Source organism: Ceratotherium simum, chromosome 1 (assembly GCF_057802395.1).
Source record: "Ceratotherium simum simum isolate JZ-2026a chromosome 1, ASM5780239v1, whole genome shotgun sequence".
NCBI lineage: Eukaryota > Metazoa > Chordata > Mammalia > Perissodactyla > Rhinocerotidae > Ceratotherium > Ceratotherium simum.
In genome coordinates this window covers 88,005,929-88,018,712 of record NC_141900.1, presented here as the reverse complement: position 1 = coordinate 88,018,712, position 12,784 = coordinate 88,005,929, and the positions used below count along the sequence as shown (strand labels likewise).

The following is a 12,784-nucleotide window of genomic DNA, read 5'->3' as shown; positions in this document are numbered from 1 at the left end:
CAAAGAAATGGAAAAGACCTTTAGGAGCACGCAGGAAATGGAAGCATTTGGGCTAAGCAGAAATGTCATGTGGAACATTTTACATTAACAAGCGGCTGGTGAAAGCGAATATAAAGTTTGGGGTTGGAGAGGAAGCTCCTCGTCATGAAAAGGGTATGGGTAGGAGGAGAAATAGCAACAGCTGCTGTTTGAAAGCACCAGAGTGAAAACGTTGAGAGCCAGTTGGCCAACGTTACGAGAAAGAGCGAGTGGGCAAGTAACGACCACAAAGTGAGACGATCGCACCTTGTTAAGAGACACGGAAAGAGAAAAAGAAGGGTCTTGTTCTTGGGTTAAAGGCTCTCTGGAACCACAAAAGTGGCAGAACTTGAAGGCGAAGGACTGGGAAGAAGGCGAAACACTTTATGGCAAAAGAGAAACAAGCATGGAGAAAGAATAAACTTTTGAGTTTATCAGATCGATAAGAAACAAGTATGTGATGAATTGGATGTTTGTAGACTTATTTTTGGGTTTTAGTGGTGGGAAAATTTTAATGTACATTATATAAATATCATTTATAATAATTTAATATGGACTCTATGGAGTCTATTCCCAGACAGTTCCAAGAAAATAACAGGTGGTTGTTTCCTCTGGATGCTTATGTGGGCCCCTGCTCACATATGATCACTCAAGGTCCCTTTCGGGTCTGGGCTTCAAGGTGCCATCATGCTGCTATGCTGTTTTAGGTGATACCCCTGAAAGAAGAGGTCTTTCTGGTGAACTACTGGGTGTTCTGCAAAATCTTGACCGCTCTCTCTCTTGTCATCCTGTCCTAGCTCACCAGAGTCCCTGTGGAGTCCTGTGGTCAGTATCGGAGCTGCAGCGAGTGCCTTGGCTCGGGCGATCCCCACTGTGGCTGGTGTGTGCTCCACAACATGTGAGTACCGCTGGGCAGCTTCCTCCTGCCTCCCTCTTCCCCTGGTAATTCTCTTCCTTCTCGTCTTTTTCTCTATCACTGCTTTCCTTCCCTTTGATCTCTCTTCTCGCCCTGTTTTTTCTTATTCTTTCTTCCTTATAACATTTGCAAATTTCATCTCCCTTCTTTTGTTCTGACTTCACTGGAAATTGCCAAATTCCCGTAAGATATATGGGAACTCTCAGCATTGGATGATGCGTCAGGATACAGAATCACACTGAATAATTACACAATGGAGGGCTGGAGGGAGATTCCTGGACATTTCTGATCGTGACTTGACTGTAAACTGACATTCCAGGACTGAAACACAGGAAAAAGGTATTGGGCTTTTTTCTGGAGGCTCACATGGGCCACTAAAGCATGTGCGAGATATGTACTGTCCATTTAGTGATTCAACATCCACTTAACAGACTCTTCGATATTGCCCTAGAATCTTCTGGTACTTGAGGTGTACAGTTCAAGTGTGTAGCACCCAGGAACCCTCTCTCTTCTATCATAACACTCATCTGGCTGTCAGAGCACCCTGTGCCTGGGGTCACTGGACCAATGCATCCCTGTCCTGAGTGCTGGGCACTCTCCCTATGTGCCTCTCTTGTGCTGGCTCCATGTTATCCTCTAGAAGTGGGAGGAAGGCAATGGTATACAGTGGAGGCAAATCGTAGCCTGGTAAATGATCTGAGGAATGGGGTACAAGGTACAGACAACAAGCCCAGACATGTGGGGAGCGCCGAAGGCCTTTCTTGGGGAATCCAAAGACCCCTGGCATCACTGACTGGAGAAGCAAACAATAGTTGGGCCCCACTCTAATGGAATGTGGTCCCAGTCAAGCTATTGTTGCTGGAGCTCTGGCTTCTAGTCAACACTTGCAACTTGACCCTCTCTCTGTGACTTGGACAAAAGTGTTATAAATTAAAGAGAAGTACTTTAGTCTTCCTACTAAGAGCCTGAATTGTAAGTGGCCAAAGACATTACCAGTCATTTTCAACTATAAGAAGGTGGGGGCGGGATCTTGACTCCCACCCCACCCCAGGAGTGCCTCTGAAAGTTAGAAACACCCTCCTAAATTCGAATACATCCTCTCCAAGAGCACAGGCACCCTCCCTACTCTGGGTGACAGACCCAGGCAAAATGAGTCCTTGAGTTCTTTAAGGAAAGGTCTGAAATCCCTCAGGAATGTTACGGTGGGGAAAAAACTGAGAACCGTTGACCTGACTGTTACTAAAATACATGTAACTCAGAGATGATCAGAAGCTTGGTGCAGGAGTGTGCACAAAGGTGTATGTTGTAACAGAGAGCAGTGGAGCCTAAGAGTGGCCGGCATAAAAGAGGATGGAAGAGACTGCATTCAGAATTCAGCTCTTGTCAACCAGAAGAGTTGCCTAGATGATACTTTGCAAGGCAGAAGGGAAGTTGTTTTCTTTGTCCCACACAGTGAGGCCTCTCAGAAAGGGACTGTGCTCCAGACCCATTGCTTCCTTGGGGGCCTGGAGGCCAGCTGGCTTTCCGCTTAGCCGAGGATGGCTCAGCTGCTCCTGGCATGGGGCTCTCGCACCTGGGATCATTCAAGGGCAATCAGAAAAGCTAGCCCTTCTCTCACAGTCTATGCCTGTGGGAGTCAAGGGCAGGTCTCTGTGGCAGCTTTGATCTTGCCTGCTGATGCCAGCCAGCCCCACATAACACTGAGCCCTGTGAGGAACAGGGGCCCCCAGGTTCTGAGAAGGCAGCAGAGGGGCTACAAATACCCGCAAATCCCATCCCCAGAGCTGAGTTAAACAAGAGTGAGAGGAGGAAGTACCAGAGACACTTCCTGCGTAGCCTCAATTTCCCCTTCAGTAACATAATACTTGCCTCCTGTCAAGTGGGTGGACTGGGGCCAAGGTGAAGTCTGGACAGTTCGTGAAGGAGGCCATCAGCCTACACTGGGAAGCCAGCAGCTCTACTCTCAGCATGGCTTAAAAAAAACAGCAATGGACATGAACTTTGGGCATCTGCCACCAAGTCCAAATTCCACATGCCCCAGCTGTGCAGCAACCTGGGGCAGCATCCCAGCTCCTCATCTGGGAATTGGAGATGGTCATGCCTGTCTTGCCCACCTCACTGAGTCGTTGGAGAATCAAGTGAGATCATGTGGGTGAAAGGGCACTGTGAACTATGGAGTGCAGTGAAATGTAAAGTAGAGTCTCACCTGAGATCTTGACTCAGTTGGGGAAAGACTGAGAGCTCGTGGGGGCACTGCCCCTTAAGACTTTGGTTAACCCCATTGATTTTCCAGATGGCTCTACTTTAATTGCATCCTTCCCTTGCCATGGGTATCCTAGCCTCAGACTGCCTTCCTCTGAGTGGTGGATGCTCCTGCTGGATTCCTCTCACCTCTGTTAACCTGGCCTCCTGTCTTACTCTGAAGTTTGCACATCTTATTCATGTGTGTTTTGTCAGTACAGCCCTTATTAAGCATGGGCTCTCAGAAAGCAGGGGCTGTGCGGTGCTTTCTCTATGTCTGCTACTCAGCACTGAGCCACCGCTGTTGCTGGCTACCCATCCTCGCCCAAAACGCCACAGTGGGAGCTGGCATGAGAAAGCCATGAGGGACTTTGGAAGGACGACTGACATGGAAATCAGTGGAATCTAGTCCTCACTTTGTGCAAACGTGCTGCAGGGCTTTGGACAAGTATAGTCAGTTCTCATCATTCATGGTAGTTCTGTTCTGTAAAGTCACCGTGAACACTAAATCAGTGAACCATTCCCCCTAGGAGAAATACAGAGCTAGGTTCCTATGAGCCTCTGGTCACAACATTTTTGTCAATCAACCAATACATAACCGTGTTTTATATGTGCTTCTGTTTAAAGACACCGTGTTTAACATATATTGTTTCATTGATGTTGAACTCACGGCCAACAGCACTATAACTCATGCCTGAAGGAAGCTTACCTAACACACGCATTTCCTTTATCAGGCACATTACAGCCTTCTCGCACTTAGGAGCACTAGACAGCACAATACTTGAGGGCCATTTTAAACAGTGAAACTCCACAAAAATGTGAAAAACATGACACTAAATAGACCACGAAAAGGACACTTGTTTATAGCAAAAGCTGAAACAAGAAGGCAGAATGCCGTTGCCTTGTGAGACACCTGTTGGGAATGTGTGCGTGTGGTCGCTCAAACTTTTCACCACTCTGTTCATGTCCGGGAGTGACTGTGAAAGGGCTACCAGTATCGATTTGGGGATTATAAATAAACGTTAGCAAGTAGGTGAATTGACAAATATGGAGTCCAAAATAACGAGGATCAACTGTAACTCTGCATCAGAAACTCGGCATCCACGTTTATAAAGAGGGAGCACAATACCTACTCACAGCGATGATGTGAGCATACAATTAGGCAATAAAGGATGTTATAGAAGTCCAAGGTGCTCCACCGGGTCAAGGTGTGGTTCTCCGTAACCTTGAGCCTCCTGGTTGTGTGCAGACCCCAGTGCTGGGGGCTGTGCTGATGTAGCTGGTAAAGCCCAGCTCCCCTGGGAGGATTCAGCTCATGAGCAACTCTAGGCCGAGGCTGCCTGCCCACCATGATGCTCAGTAAATCCCTCTCCCCTCCCTCCCAGAGTCAGTGACCAAGGAAAACCAGCCCACATGGCCGGTAAAGAAAAGTAGATCCCTGGATCTTCTAAGATGCTTGTAATCAGGATGTAGTGGTTAATTTGTATAGAGTGAGATGCAAAGATCCTAAGTGTACAGTTTGAAAAGTTTTGGCAAATGCAAACACTCAGGTAATCCACACCCCATCAAGATCTACAACATTTCCTTCATCCAGAACGTTCTTTCACATTCCTTCTCATTCTTCCCAGTGGGCCTTTCTTCCCTGGTGGCTTAAGTTCAGGCATCGCCTCTCCTGATACGCCCTCCATTTCATTCTAAACAAATACCAGCTGGACGTTCATGTCTGGGAGAGATGCATGAGGACGTGCGCCAAGCAGGAGGGAAAGGAGAAGGCTGGGCAGGCAGAGTCGGTGCAGGAGGTGGAGGAGGACCAGGGGGAGCCCGCAGATGCTTACTTTGGGATGCTTCAGTTTGCTAGGAAGGGAGTGTGGTGAAAAGTGCAGAAGATTTTATTGCTTTGAGTGAGTGCTGTGCCCATAAACACAGACTTGTCCGTGGATCTTCCACACCAGCCTGCTCCTCTGTGCCAGACACCATGCTAGGCTTGGGTGATACAGGGGGACTACGTTAGACTGTCTGCCCTGAAGCTTCTTGGGAGCCAGGCCTCTGGTGCAGGGATGGGGTGGGGTTGCAGTCTGTGTTAGAATCAGCACATTCGTTAGGCCCACACCACGAGCAGGACCCTGTGCCAACTACTGCAGGGCCCCGCAGCCTGACTCCAGGAAAACAGGGCAAAAGAGCATCAGGAAGAGGGTTCCTTAGAGTGTCAAGATGCGTCTGTTGTCTCTGTCACTTTTGCCAACTTTTCCAATGGTCATTGGGAGTAAAAAGGTGGGAACTTTGTGGGAAGAGGGTAGCAGAAGCTGTGTGTGTGTGTGTGTGTGTGTGTGTGTTTGTGAGAGAGAGAGAGAGAGGGAGAGAGACAGAGACAGAGGAACAGGAGGGGAGAGAGAGCGAGAGCATGTACAGTTCGAGGGCAGAGCCCCTACAAACAGGTGGCTCAGGTGGCTGAAAGGGCCATTTGTACCAGCAAGGGCACAGGTGTGTTGCAGACCGAACAAGCTTAAGAAATGCTCGTGTAACTGAAACCCTCTCTCTGTGACTCACCCTCAGTTGTCCTGAAGCCCTGTCCTGCCAACCCAGAAGAGTGGAAGGTCAGCCCCGTGGCCTCTCCTACAGCCCCTGGCCCCAGCCCACAGGCCTGCTGGTTTCTAATGGCAATGACAGCTTCAACAACCTGGGCATTTATTTGTCCATGAATCTTGCGCATTTGTACCCAGGGTATTCACCTTGGCCTGAGCCTACCTGTTCTGACTTGGGTGAAGGTAAAGAAAGCCTATATCCCAGCCTGCCTTCACCTGTCCTGGGCCTGGAACATTCCCTCCAGCCACCAGGCTTGGCAGGTCCCCAGGCCCCTCTCCATCTTCCCCGTCAGGCCCAGAAGCCTGTGTCAGTCTCAGCAGGTAACGGGATCCCGCGGCAGATCCAGCCACATCGATTGGCCCAGACATTAACTTTCTTCAGAAGTGTCATCACGTCATTCCTGGGAGGCTCATGTAACCCAAGATATTGACAGGGGAGAGATCAGATCAGCTTTTATAAGGTCTCTCCCTCACCCCCTGCCCCCTGGTGACCCCACCTCTTTGTAGATTTCTTCTGTTGGAATAATGCCCTCCCCTGGATGGGTTGGCACATGTTACTGTTCAGGATTCACTTCTTTTCTTCTTTATATAGTTTCTGCCAAGATGCAGAGAGTGAAAGGCAAGGAAAGATGTTACCCAGAGCAGAAGGGGTGGGTTCAAACCAAGAACTCTCTGTGACAGACCCAGTTTGGGTTCAGTTTCCCCAGCTATAAAATGGTGATAGAAGAGCCATCTTACAGCCACACTGTGAAAATGAAAGGAAAGGATGTGTATGAAGCCCCCTCAGGGGACCTGGAACACAGCAGGTGCTGCGTACCTAGAGGTAGCCCTGATTTCAATGACTGTGTAAGCACAGGCTGGGGTCAGACCCCAGGGCTCTTCCATGGTCCCGTTCCCCTTCCTGTCCTCCCCGGGACTGGACAACTGTGGCTGGGTGGCTGAGACAAACCCACCACTGGAAAGTCTTCCTGCCGTGGGCAACTCCAACCACCCATGCATTTAGGCAGTCTTCAGTGGCCGTATATGTGGCTGCCTACTGGCTACCTGGGATGGTACAGAGAACAGTTTATCCCAGAGCCATGGCTAAGCGTCCCCTTAATGAAGCACAAACTGATTCTAAAATGCAAGTCCGTCCTTGCTGCTTCTTAGCATATCCCATAGCCTGGTTTTATTTTTATTTATTTTTTTAACCTGTATCCAAGGGCTACTTAATACTAACCTACAAAGTCAATGATCTCTCCTCAGGCTGTTTGCACAATGTCTACACAATCCTGAGGAATTGTTAGGATCCATCTCTGCCCAGCACACTCTTTGCAGTCTATGCTGGGGTTTTCCTTGACTCTTTGCCAAAAAGTTATCAGCATCTGGCCCAGAGGAGACAGTCCTAGAGTAGATACTAGTGTATTCGAATTTTTCTCTCCATGGATCAGCAGATACATGGTATGAGTTAAGGAAACTTGCTTTTCCTCTCTTACCCACTGACCTCTCCACGTACATTACGTATAACACATGCATTCATGACCCAAGGATGGTAAGTCAACAGTGCCATCTTCTCATACGAATTAGGAAAACCCTGTGGTCTATGCGAGCTCTGAATGTCCCTCCCAGTCTAACGACTTGGCTCCCTGGGGACAGCCTGAGGAGCTGGGCTACCTCTGAGGCTTGAAGTTCAGACATGCACATCCATGTACCAGCATTCACATACTCTGCCCAGTCGTGCCACCCTGGGCCACATGGGGTTGAGTGGCCCAGCTTGCACAGAGCAGAGTGCTTCCCTACAGCAAGCCTGCTGGCCTGGTGACATTAATGGACACGAAGGCTCCAGGCTGTTGGACAAAGTATAGTGTGAAAACTGATCAGAATCAATCAGAGTAATTGTTGAATGTGTCTCAGGTGATAGACAGCATCTTTCTTGTTACCAACTGGATTATGAAGAGAATGGATCCACCTGCTAGGATGAGACTTTGCTTTCTCCTCCTCCTCCCTGCTTCTTCTGTTGTCCTCTCTCTCTCCACTGCTCTTCCCTCCTCCTCTTCTTTGCTAACCTCTTCTCAGCCTTAGTAGAAATCAACCGTCTGAACAGCACTACCTACTGGCAGAGAGAAGAGAGACAGCCCCACTTCACCTTCTCTTCTGGCAATTGCTAAATGTAATTTCTCAGAAGGAAGGAACCACTCCAGGTCCCTTTGACTACCACCTGAGGTTTGTGTTCAATAGATCGTTCATTTGGGTAGGGGGTGAAGGGAAGCCCAGGCAAGAATCCAACCTGGGACCCAGGGCAGAGCCCACCATGGTGGTGGGACAGCATCACTTGGTTACTACACAAGCCCAGAGGGATTCTTTGGCCTCCCCTGGACTCCTACACCTGCTGGTTCCTGTTAAGTCCTATGCCCTCCTCCTGCTTCAGTGACCTCACCCATTGAGTGAGGCCCAGGAGGCATGGTGAATCCAACATCTGCTGCTCAGGTTGGCTTTGGAACTTTAGAGATAATAATGGGGTGGTGAGTTCAGTTGCCAGCAGCGGGTGTCAAAGGGAAAATTGTAGTGTAATCAGGGTCTTCCTGTCTTGGGGTTTACCCAAGAACAACTTTAATACTTAGGTTGAGACCATGGTGTCAGTCACTGGAACCTAGAATCATAACACTGAAAGGACTCACTTGGTCCACACATTCTTCGTATAAGAAACCTCTTACACACCCATCTGCCTGGAAAGGTTCCCTTTACTAGCTAGTCCACCTTCCTCCAAGCTGCACAGATGCGCCTGCCCGTTTCTGTGGGCATTCCTGAAGAAGGCAAGGATAATGATATTAGAAAACCCAGTCTCTTCCCTCGTTAGGTTCCCAGATGTGGAGAAAATGACCAAAAAGTCCCCCATGATCTCCTACTTGAGATGGTTCGAAGTCATCTTAACTTTTCTATAAGGTTCACTTGGAAAGTCCCACCCCCACCCCATTTTTTTTCCAACCTCCTCATGTTCTGAACACAGATTCCCCAAATGGTGCACTTAATACATAGGCCATGGCCAATGTGAAATGTTAAAGATTGGGGGTTACCTGTGGGAAGAAGCAAGGAGCAAGTTCTGCCATCCAAGTCTGGTGGACCCATGCCAGAGGGCCTGGGGAGATGGACCAACAATGATCCCCCGCCGCCCACAACAGCTTGGAGGCTTGCCTAGGCCGGACTCACAGATAGCCGCATTTCCAAAATGAAATTTGCTTGCCCAGCTGGCAGCACTGGGAGTTAATATTTCTATCACTGTATTTCGGAATTAATTTCTAGAGAACTTAATCACCACCTCTTTCCCTCTGCCTTACCCCCTTCCTTTCTCCCTTCCTCTCCATTCTAATTTTCCACTTGGCTGGGAATTCTCCAGCAGTGAAAGTTCAGGCTGAGGGGAGGGCGGAGGTAGCTGCTTCATTAGAGAGGATAATCTCATTGGAACCACTGGCTTGAATAATAACCCCTCCAGGGGCCAGGGCCTTTGTCCCTAAGGGCTTTTAGCACCTCTGAACTGGGGCTGGAGGGCTGAACTGCAGAGAAAGTGGAATGAGGGAGGGAGGTAAGAGAGGTTGACTGGGCCAGACTCCAATTTGGGGGCCTGGGGTGTCTTCTTGGTGCCTGCTTCCTGCTAGCCATCTACAGGTCTGTGTTTGGGGTGGGGTGACAATAGTGGTGGCACGGATGAATGTCGGAAAACTCAAAGTCATATAGCATGTACTTTTTGAGTCCTTATGACACTTTTTAAGTCCTGCCTGGCAAATGGGTGAAGCAGGATCTTCCTCCACTTCCGGGGGGAATTGCACAGTGGAATTGCAGGAAATGCAGTAAGAAGTACCTGGAGCCAGTGTTGAAGGAAATGTCTAAGAGCACCAGCCTCCTTCCTCCCCCGCTTCCTCCAAGAGTCATGAATTAACCCTTTGCCCATTTCCTAGCTCTTGTCTGGGCTAATGAGAAATCACAGTCCTAGAAGAGCAGAAGGCCATTACCCTGACAGACCTTGTAAGAACTCGGAAGGAATTCATTCTTCCCCTCAATTATCCTATCACATCTAAGGTCAATTGTCTGTGCTTTTGGACATGTGCAGCCTCCGCCCTCATGGGTCCTGAGGGATAGTAGAAATGTCAAATCATCCTCGACACTGACCTTAAACTTGACTTTCCATTGAGAGAATTGAATTCTCAATACCCTTTCACAGCTAGTAAGAAAGCAGAGCCACAACCCACTCTTTCCCTCTTTCCTCCCTCTCGCCTCTGGGGCTCCCCATCCCTCATTTAGAGGAACACTGCTGGGGCCACCCCTGTCTTTTTGTCTTCGATTTTCCCCATGGGCCAATCTGGGAGAGGCCCTGTGCTTCTGCATCAGCTGCAGCCTGGAGGGGTTGGATGAGGAAGGCAGAGAAGGGATGGGGCAGTAATACCAGCTAACATTTATTGAGAGCTTATTATGTATGAGCTATGCCCTGTTCTAAGTGCTTTGCTTGCATAATCTTTTAATCCTCATAATAACCCTTTAGGTAAATACTATTTTGTCCCCATTTTACAGATGAGAAAAGTGAGGCACCAAGAGATTAAGTAATTTGCCCAAGATTACTTGGTTAGATGGGATGTTTAAAATTGTAAGCTATAGGGGCTGGCCCAGTGGCGTAGTGGTTAAGTTCGTGTGCTCCACTTCAGTGGCCCAGGGTTTGCCAGCTTGGATCCTGGATGCGGACCTATGCGCCGCTCATCAAGCCATGCTGAGGCAGCATCCCATATACAGCAACTAGAAGGATGTACAACTATGACATACATCTATCTACTGGGGCTTTGGGGAGAAAAAAGGAAAAAAAATTGTTAATAATAAAATTGTAAGCTATAGGGGGTTTCCCCGGTAAGACCTAAATTTGAGGGGAGATGATGAGTAGTTAGATTGGGGCTCTCAGGAGCCTTGGCAGGATGCAGCCACATGAACTTTGGGAGCAGCAAACCATGCAGGTAGAACTTGTCTTGAAATCCCCCAAGCAAGCTCCTTTGTACCTGCTGGAAGAGAGATGGAGTCCTCTCATTTCTATCTGGATCTCTATTTGGTAACTCCAGGTGATGTTTGCCCTGAAAGTAGCTTCATTTTTCTCTCTTCATAATTTAATCAAAGACATTTTTCAGACCTACTAATTGCTCTTGGAAATAGGAACTTCAAAGTTGGGGAGGCAGTGAATAATTTAAGCCCATACCAGCTCTCTGGGTCTGCTGTTAATAGGAGTAACAACACTATTAATAGTGATGTCATTGCAGACACCCTGGAAAAGCCCATAACATTAGCTTAATGGCTGGAGGTAATGAAGTCCTCGCAGAAGAACTCGCCTGGTAAATTAACTTCCGAGACTTTTGGGCAGATGCCCTGGTTGCACTGGGTCTGCTAGAGCAGCCAGGGAGTGCCAGAGAGATGACTGCACTCCTCTCTGACCTTTCATTCTTAGGATGGAAATCCTAGAAGTTTCCTGGAGAATTCATGAGTCACAATAATATTCAAAGTGCTTCCAGTGGCAGGCAAAAATAGCGATTAGCCTAGAGAAGAAGGTTGAAGGGAATTTTTTTAATTGCCCTAAACACTTGAAGGGAACATTAAGAAGGCAAGGAAAATGGGTTTAGTCTGCAGCAAGGGGGTCTGTCCGCTGCTTCTCAGTCTAGAATCTTCGGGGAGGTAGAGCACCATGGTTAACAGTGGACATCCAGAGTTCATCTGTGTTCAAATGCTGGCTGTTTCTGATTACCGGTGACCTTGGGTAGGTGACTTACCACCCTCTCTGTGGTTCCTCATCTAAAGGTGGGATTTAAAATGGTCCCCACCTCACATCGTTGTTGAAGGATTTAAGTGTCATAAACTATAAGCCCCTTATCACTGTGCCTAATAAGAACTCAGTGACCAGTAGCCATGATTGTATTATGCAGAATTGTTTTTACTTTTGCATTACACGTCCAGTCTACTCTAAGGTCATCCTTTTTGTCCCTGTATCTTCTGTTTCTTTCTTTAGTCCACACCTTCAGTGATTTCTCCTTCATTTGCTAAATTCTCTCAGACTCTCCACTGGCAGGCCATTCCTCTCACTGAGGCCAAAGGTGTCTTCTTTCCCTGTGGCTACGAGGAGAGACCCCCACAGCTTTCCTCTGTGTGGGAGAGTCACCCCAAGAGCAGCTCAGGATGTCTAGGCACCTCTCTTCCCTCATCTTTTGCCCCACACCTCACTTGTCTGGGTCTTGAGACAGACGTCCTCTCCTCAGTCTCCCCCTCCCCATATGGGTTCCACATCCCTGACTGTTCCATTTCCTACTAAACTCCTTGCCCAGTGCTCCCTCCTGTCCTGCAACAGCCCCTGACATCGTCCTTCCTCTGCAGAGTCTACTCTCTTTAACCGAATGAGATCAGCCACTCCATCCCTGCAGTCCCATCTTAACTCAACTTGTCCCTCTGAGGACATGCTTTCCCTCACCCCACAGCAGAATCAGTAGTCCAGAGTTTCCAGATCATGGCCACACAGTGAAGCTCCACATTCACAAGGCTTATCTGGCTTGGATTAAATACCATTCCCAGAACGTCGGGGACCTCCCTGCCATGAGCTCCCACTGAAGAGCAGGGACAGCCTCGGCCCCAGCGGAGAGCTGAAGCACCTTCCCCTATGTGTGACGGGTGCATTTGGGTGAGGGCCATGATTGTTATGAGCATCTTTCATAAGCCCCCGTCAGTTAAGACTGTAAGATCCCAGGTCACCCTGGATGTGGTCCACCGGTGACACAGAACTCTTTGAACAACACGGGACACTAAGCAGTAGTAGCAGATCTTTGGTAGCAGTTACCTGTGCCATGGAGCGGGGATTCTAATCCAAGGCGGACCGGCTCCACATCCAGCTTTGAACCACTACACTCTGCTCATTTGATCCTTCCTTCCCTCCCCCCCACCCACCTGCATTGCTCTTCTGTCTGCTGGATGTGAGGTCTACAGGGGATTCCAAAATAAGCCAGGCATGGTTTAAGCTCACACTTGGTAGGCAAGG

At 48.6% G+C, this 12,784-nt stretch overlaps 1 protein-coding gene across 1 annotated transcript in view; it reads left to right on the top strand.

Moving 5' to 3' along the window:
- The window catches only part of PLXNA4 (plexin A4), a 367,932-nt gene that overhangs the window by 257,340 nt on the left and 97,808 nt on the right, over positions 1-12,784 (top strand). Inside the window, exon 4 of the mRNA XM_014787750.2 lies at positions 816-916. Coding sequence (XP_014643236.1) covers positions 816-916 — 101 coding nt within the window. The remainder of the gene's footprint in view (positions 1-815; positions 917-12,784) is intronic.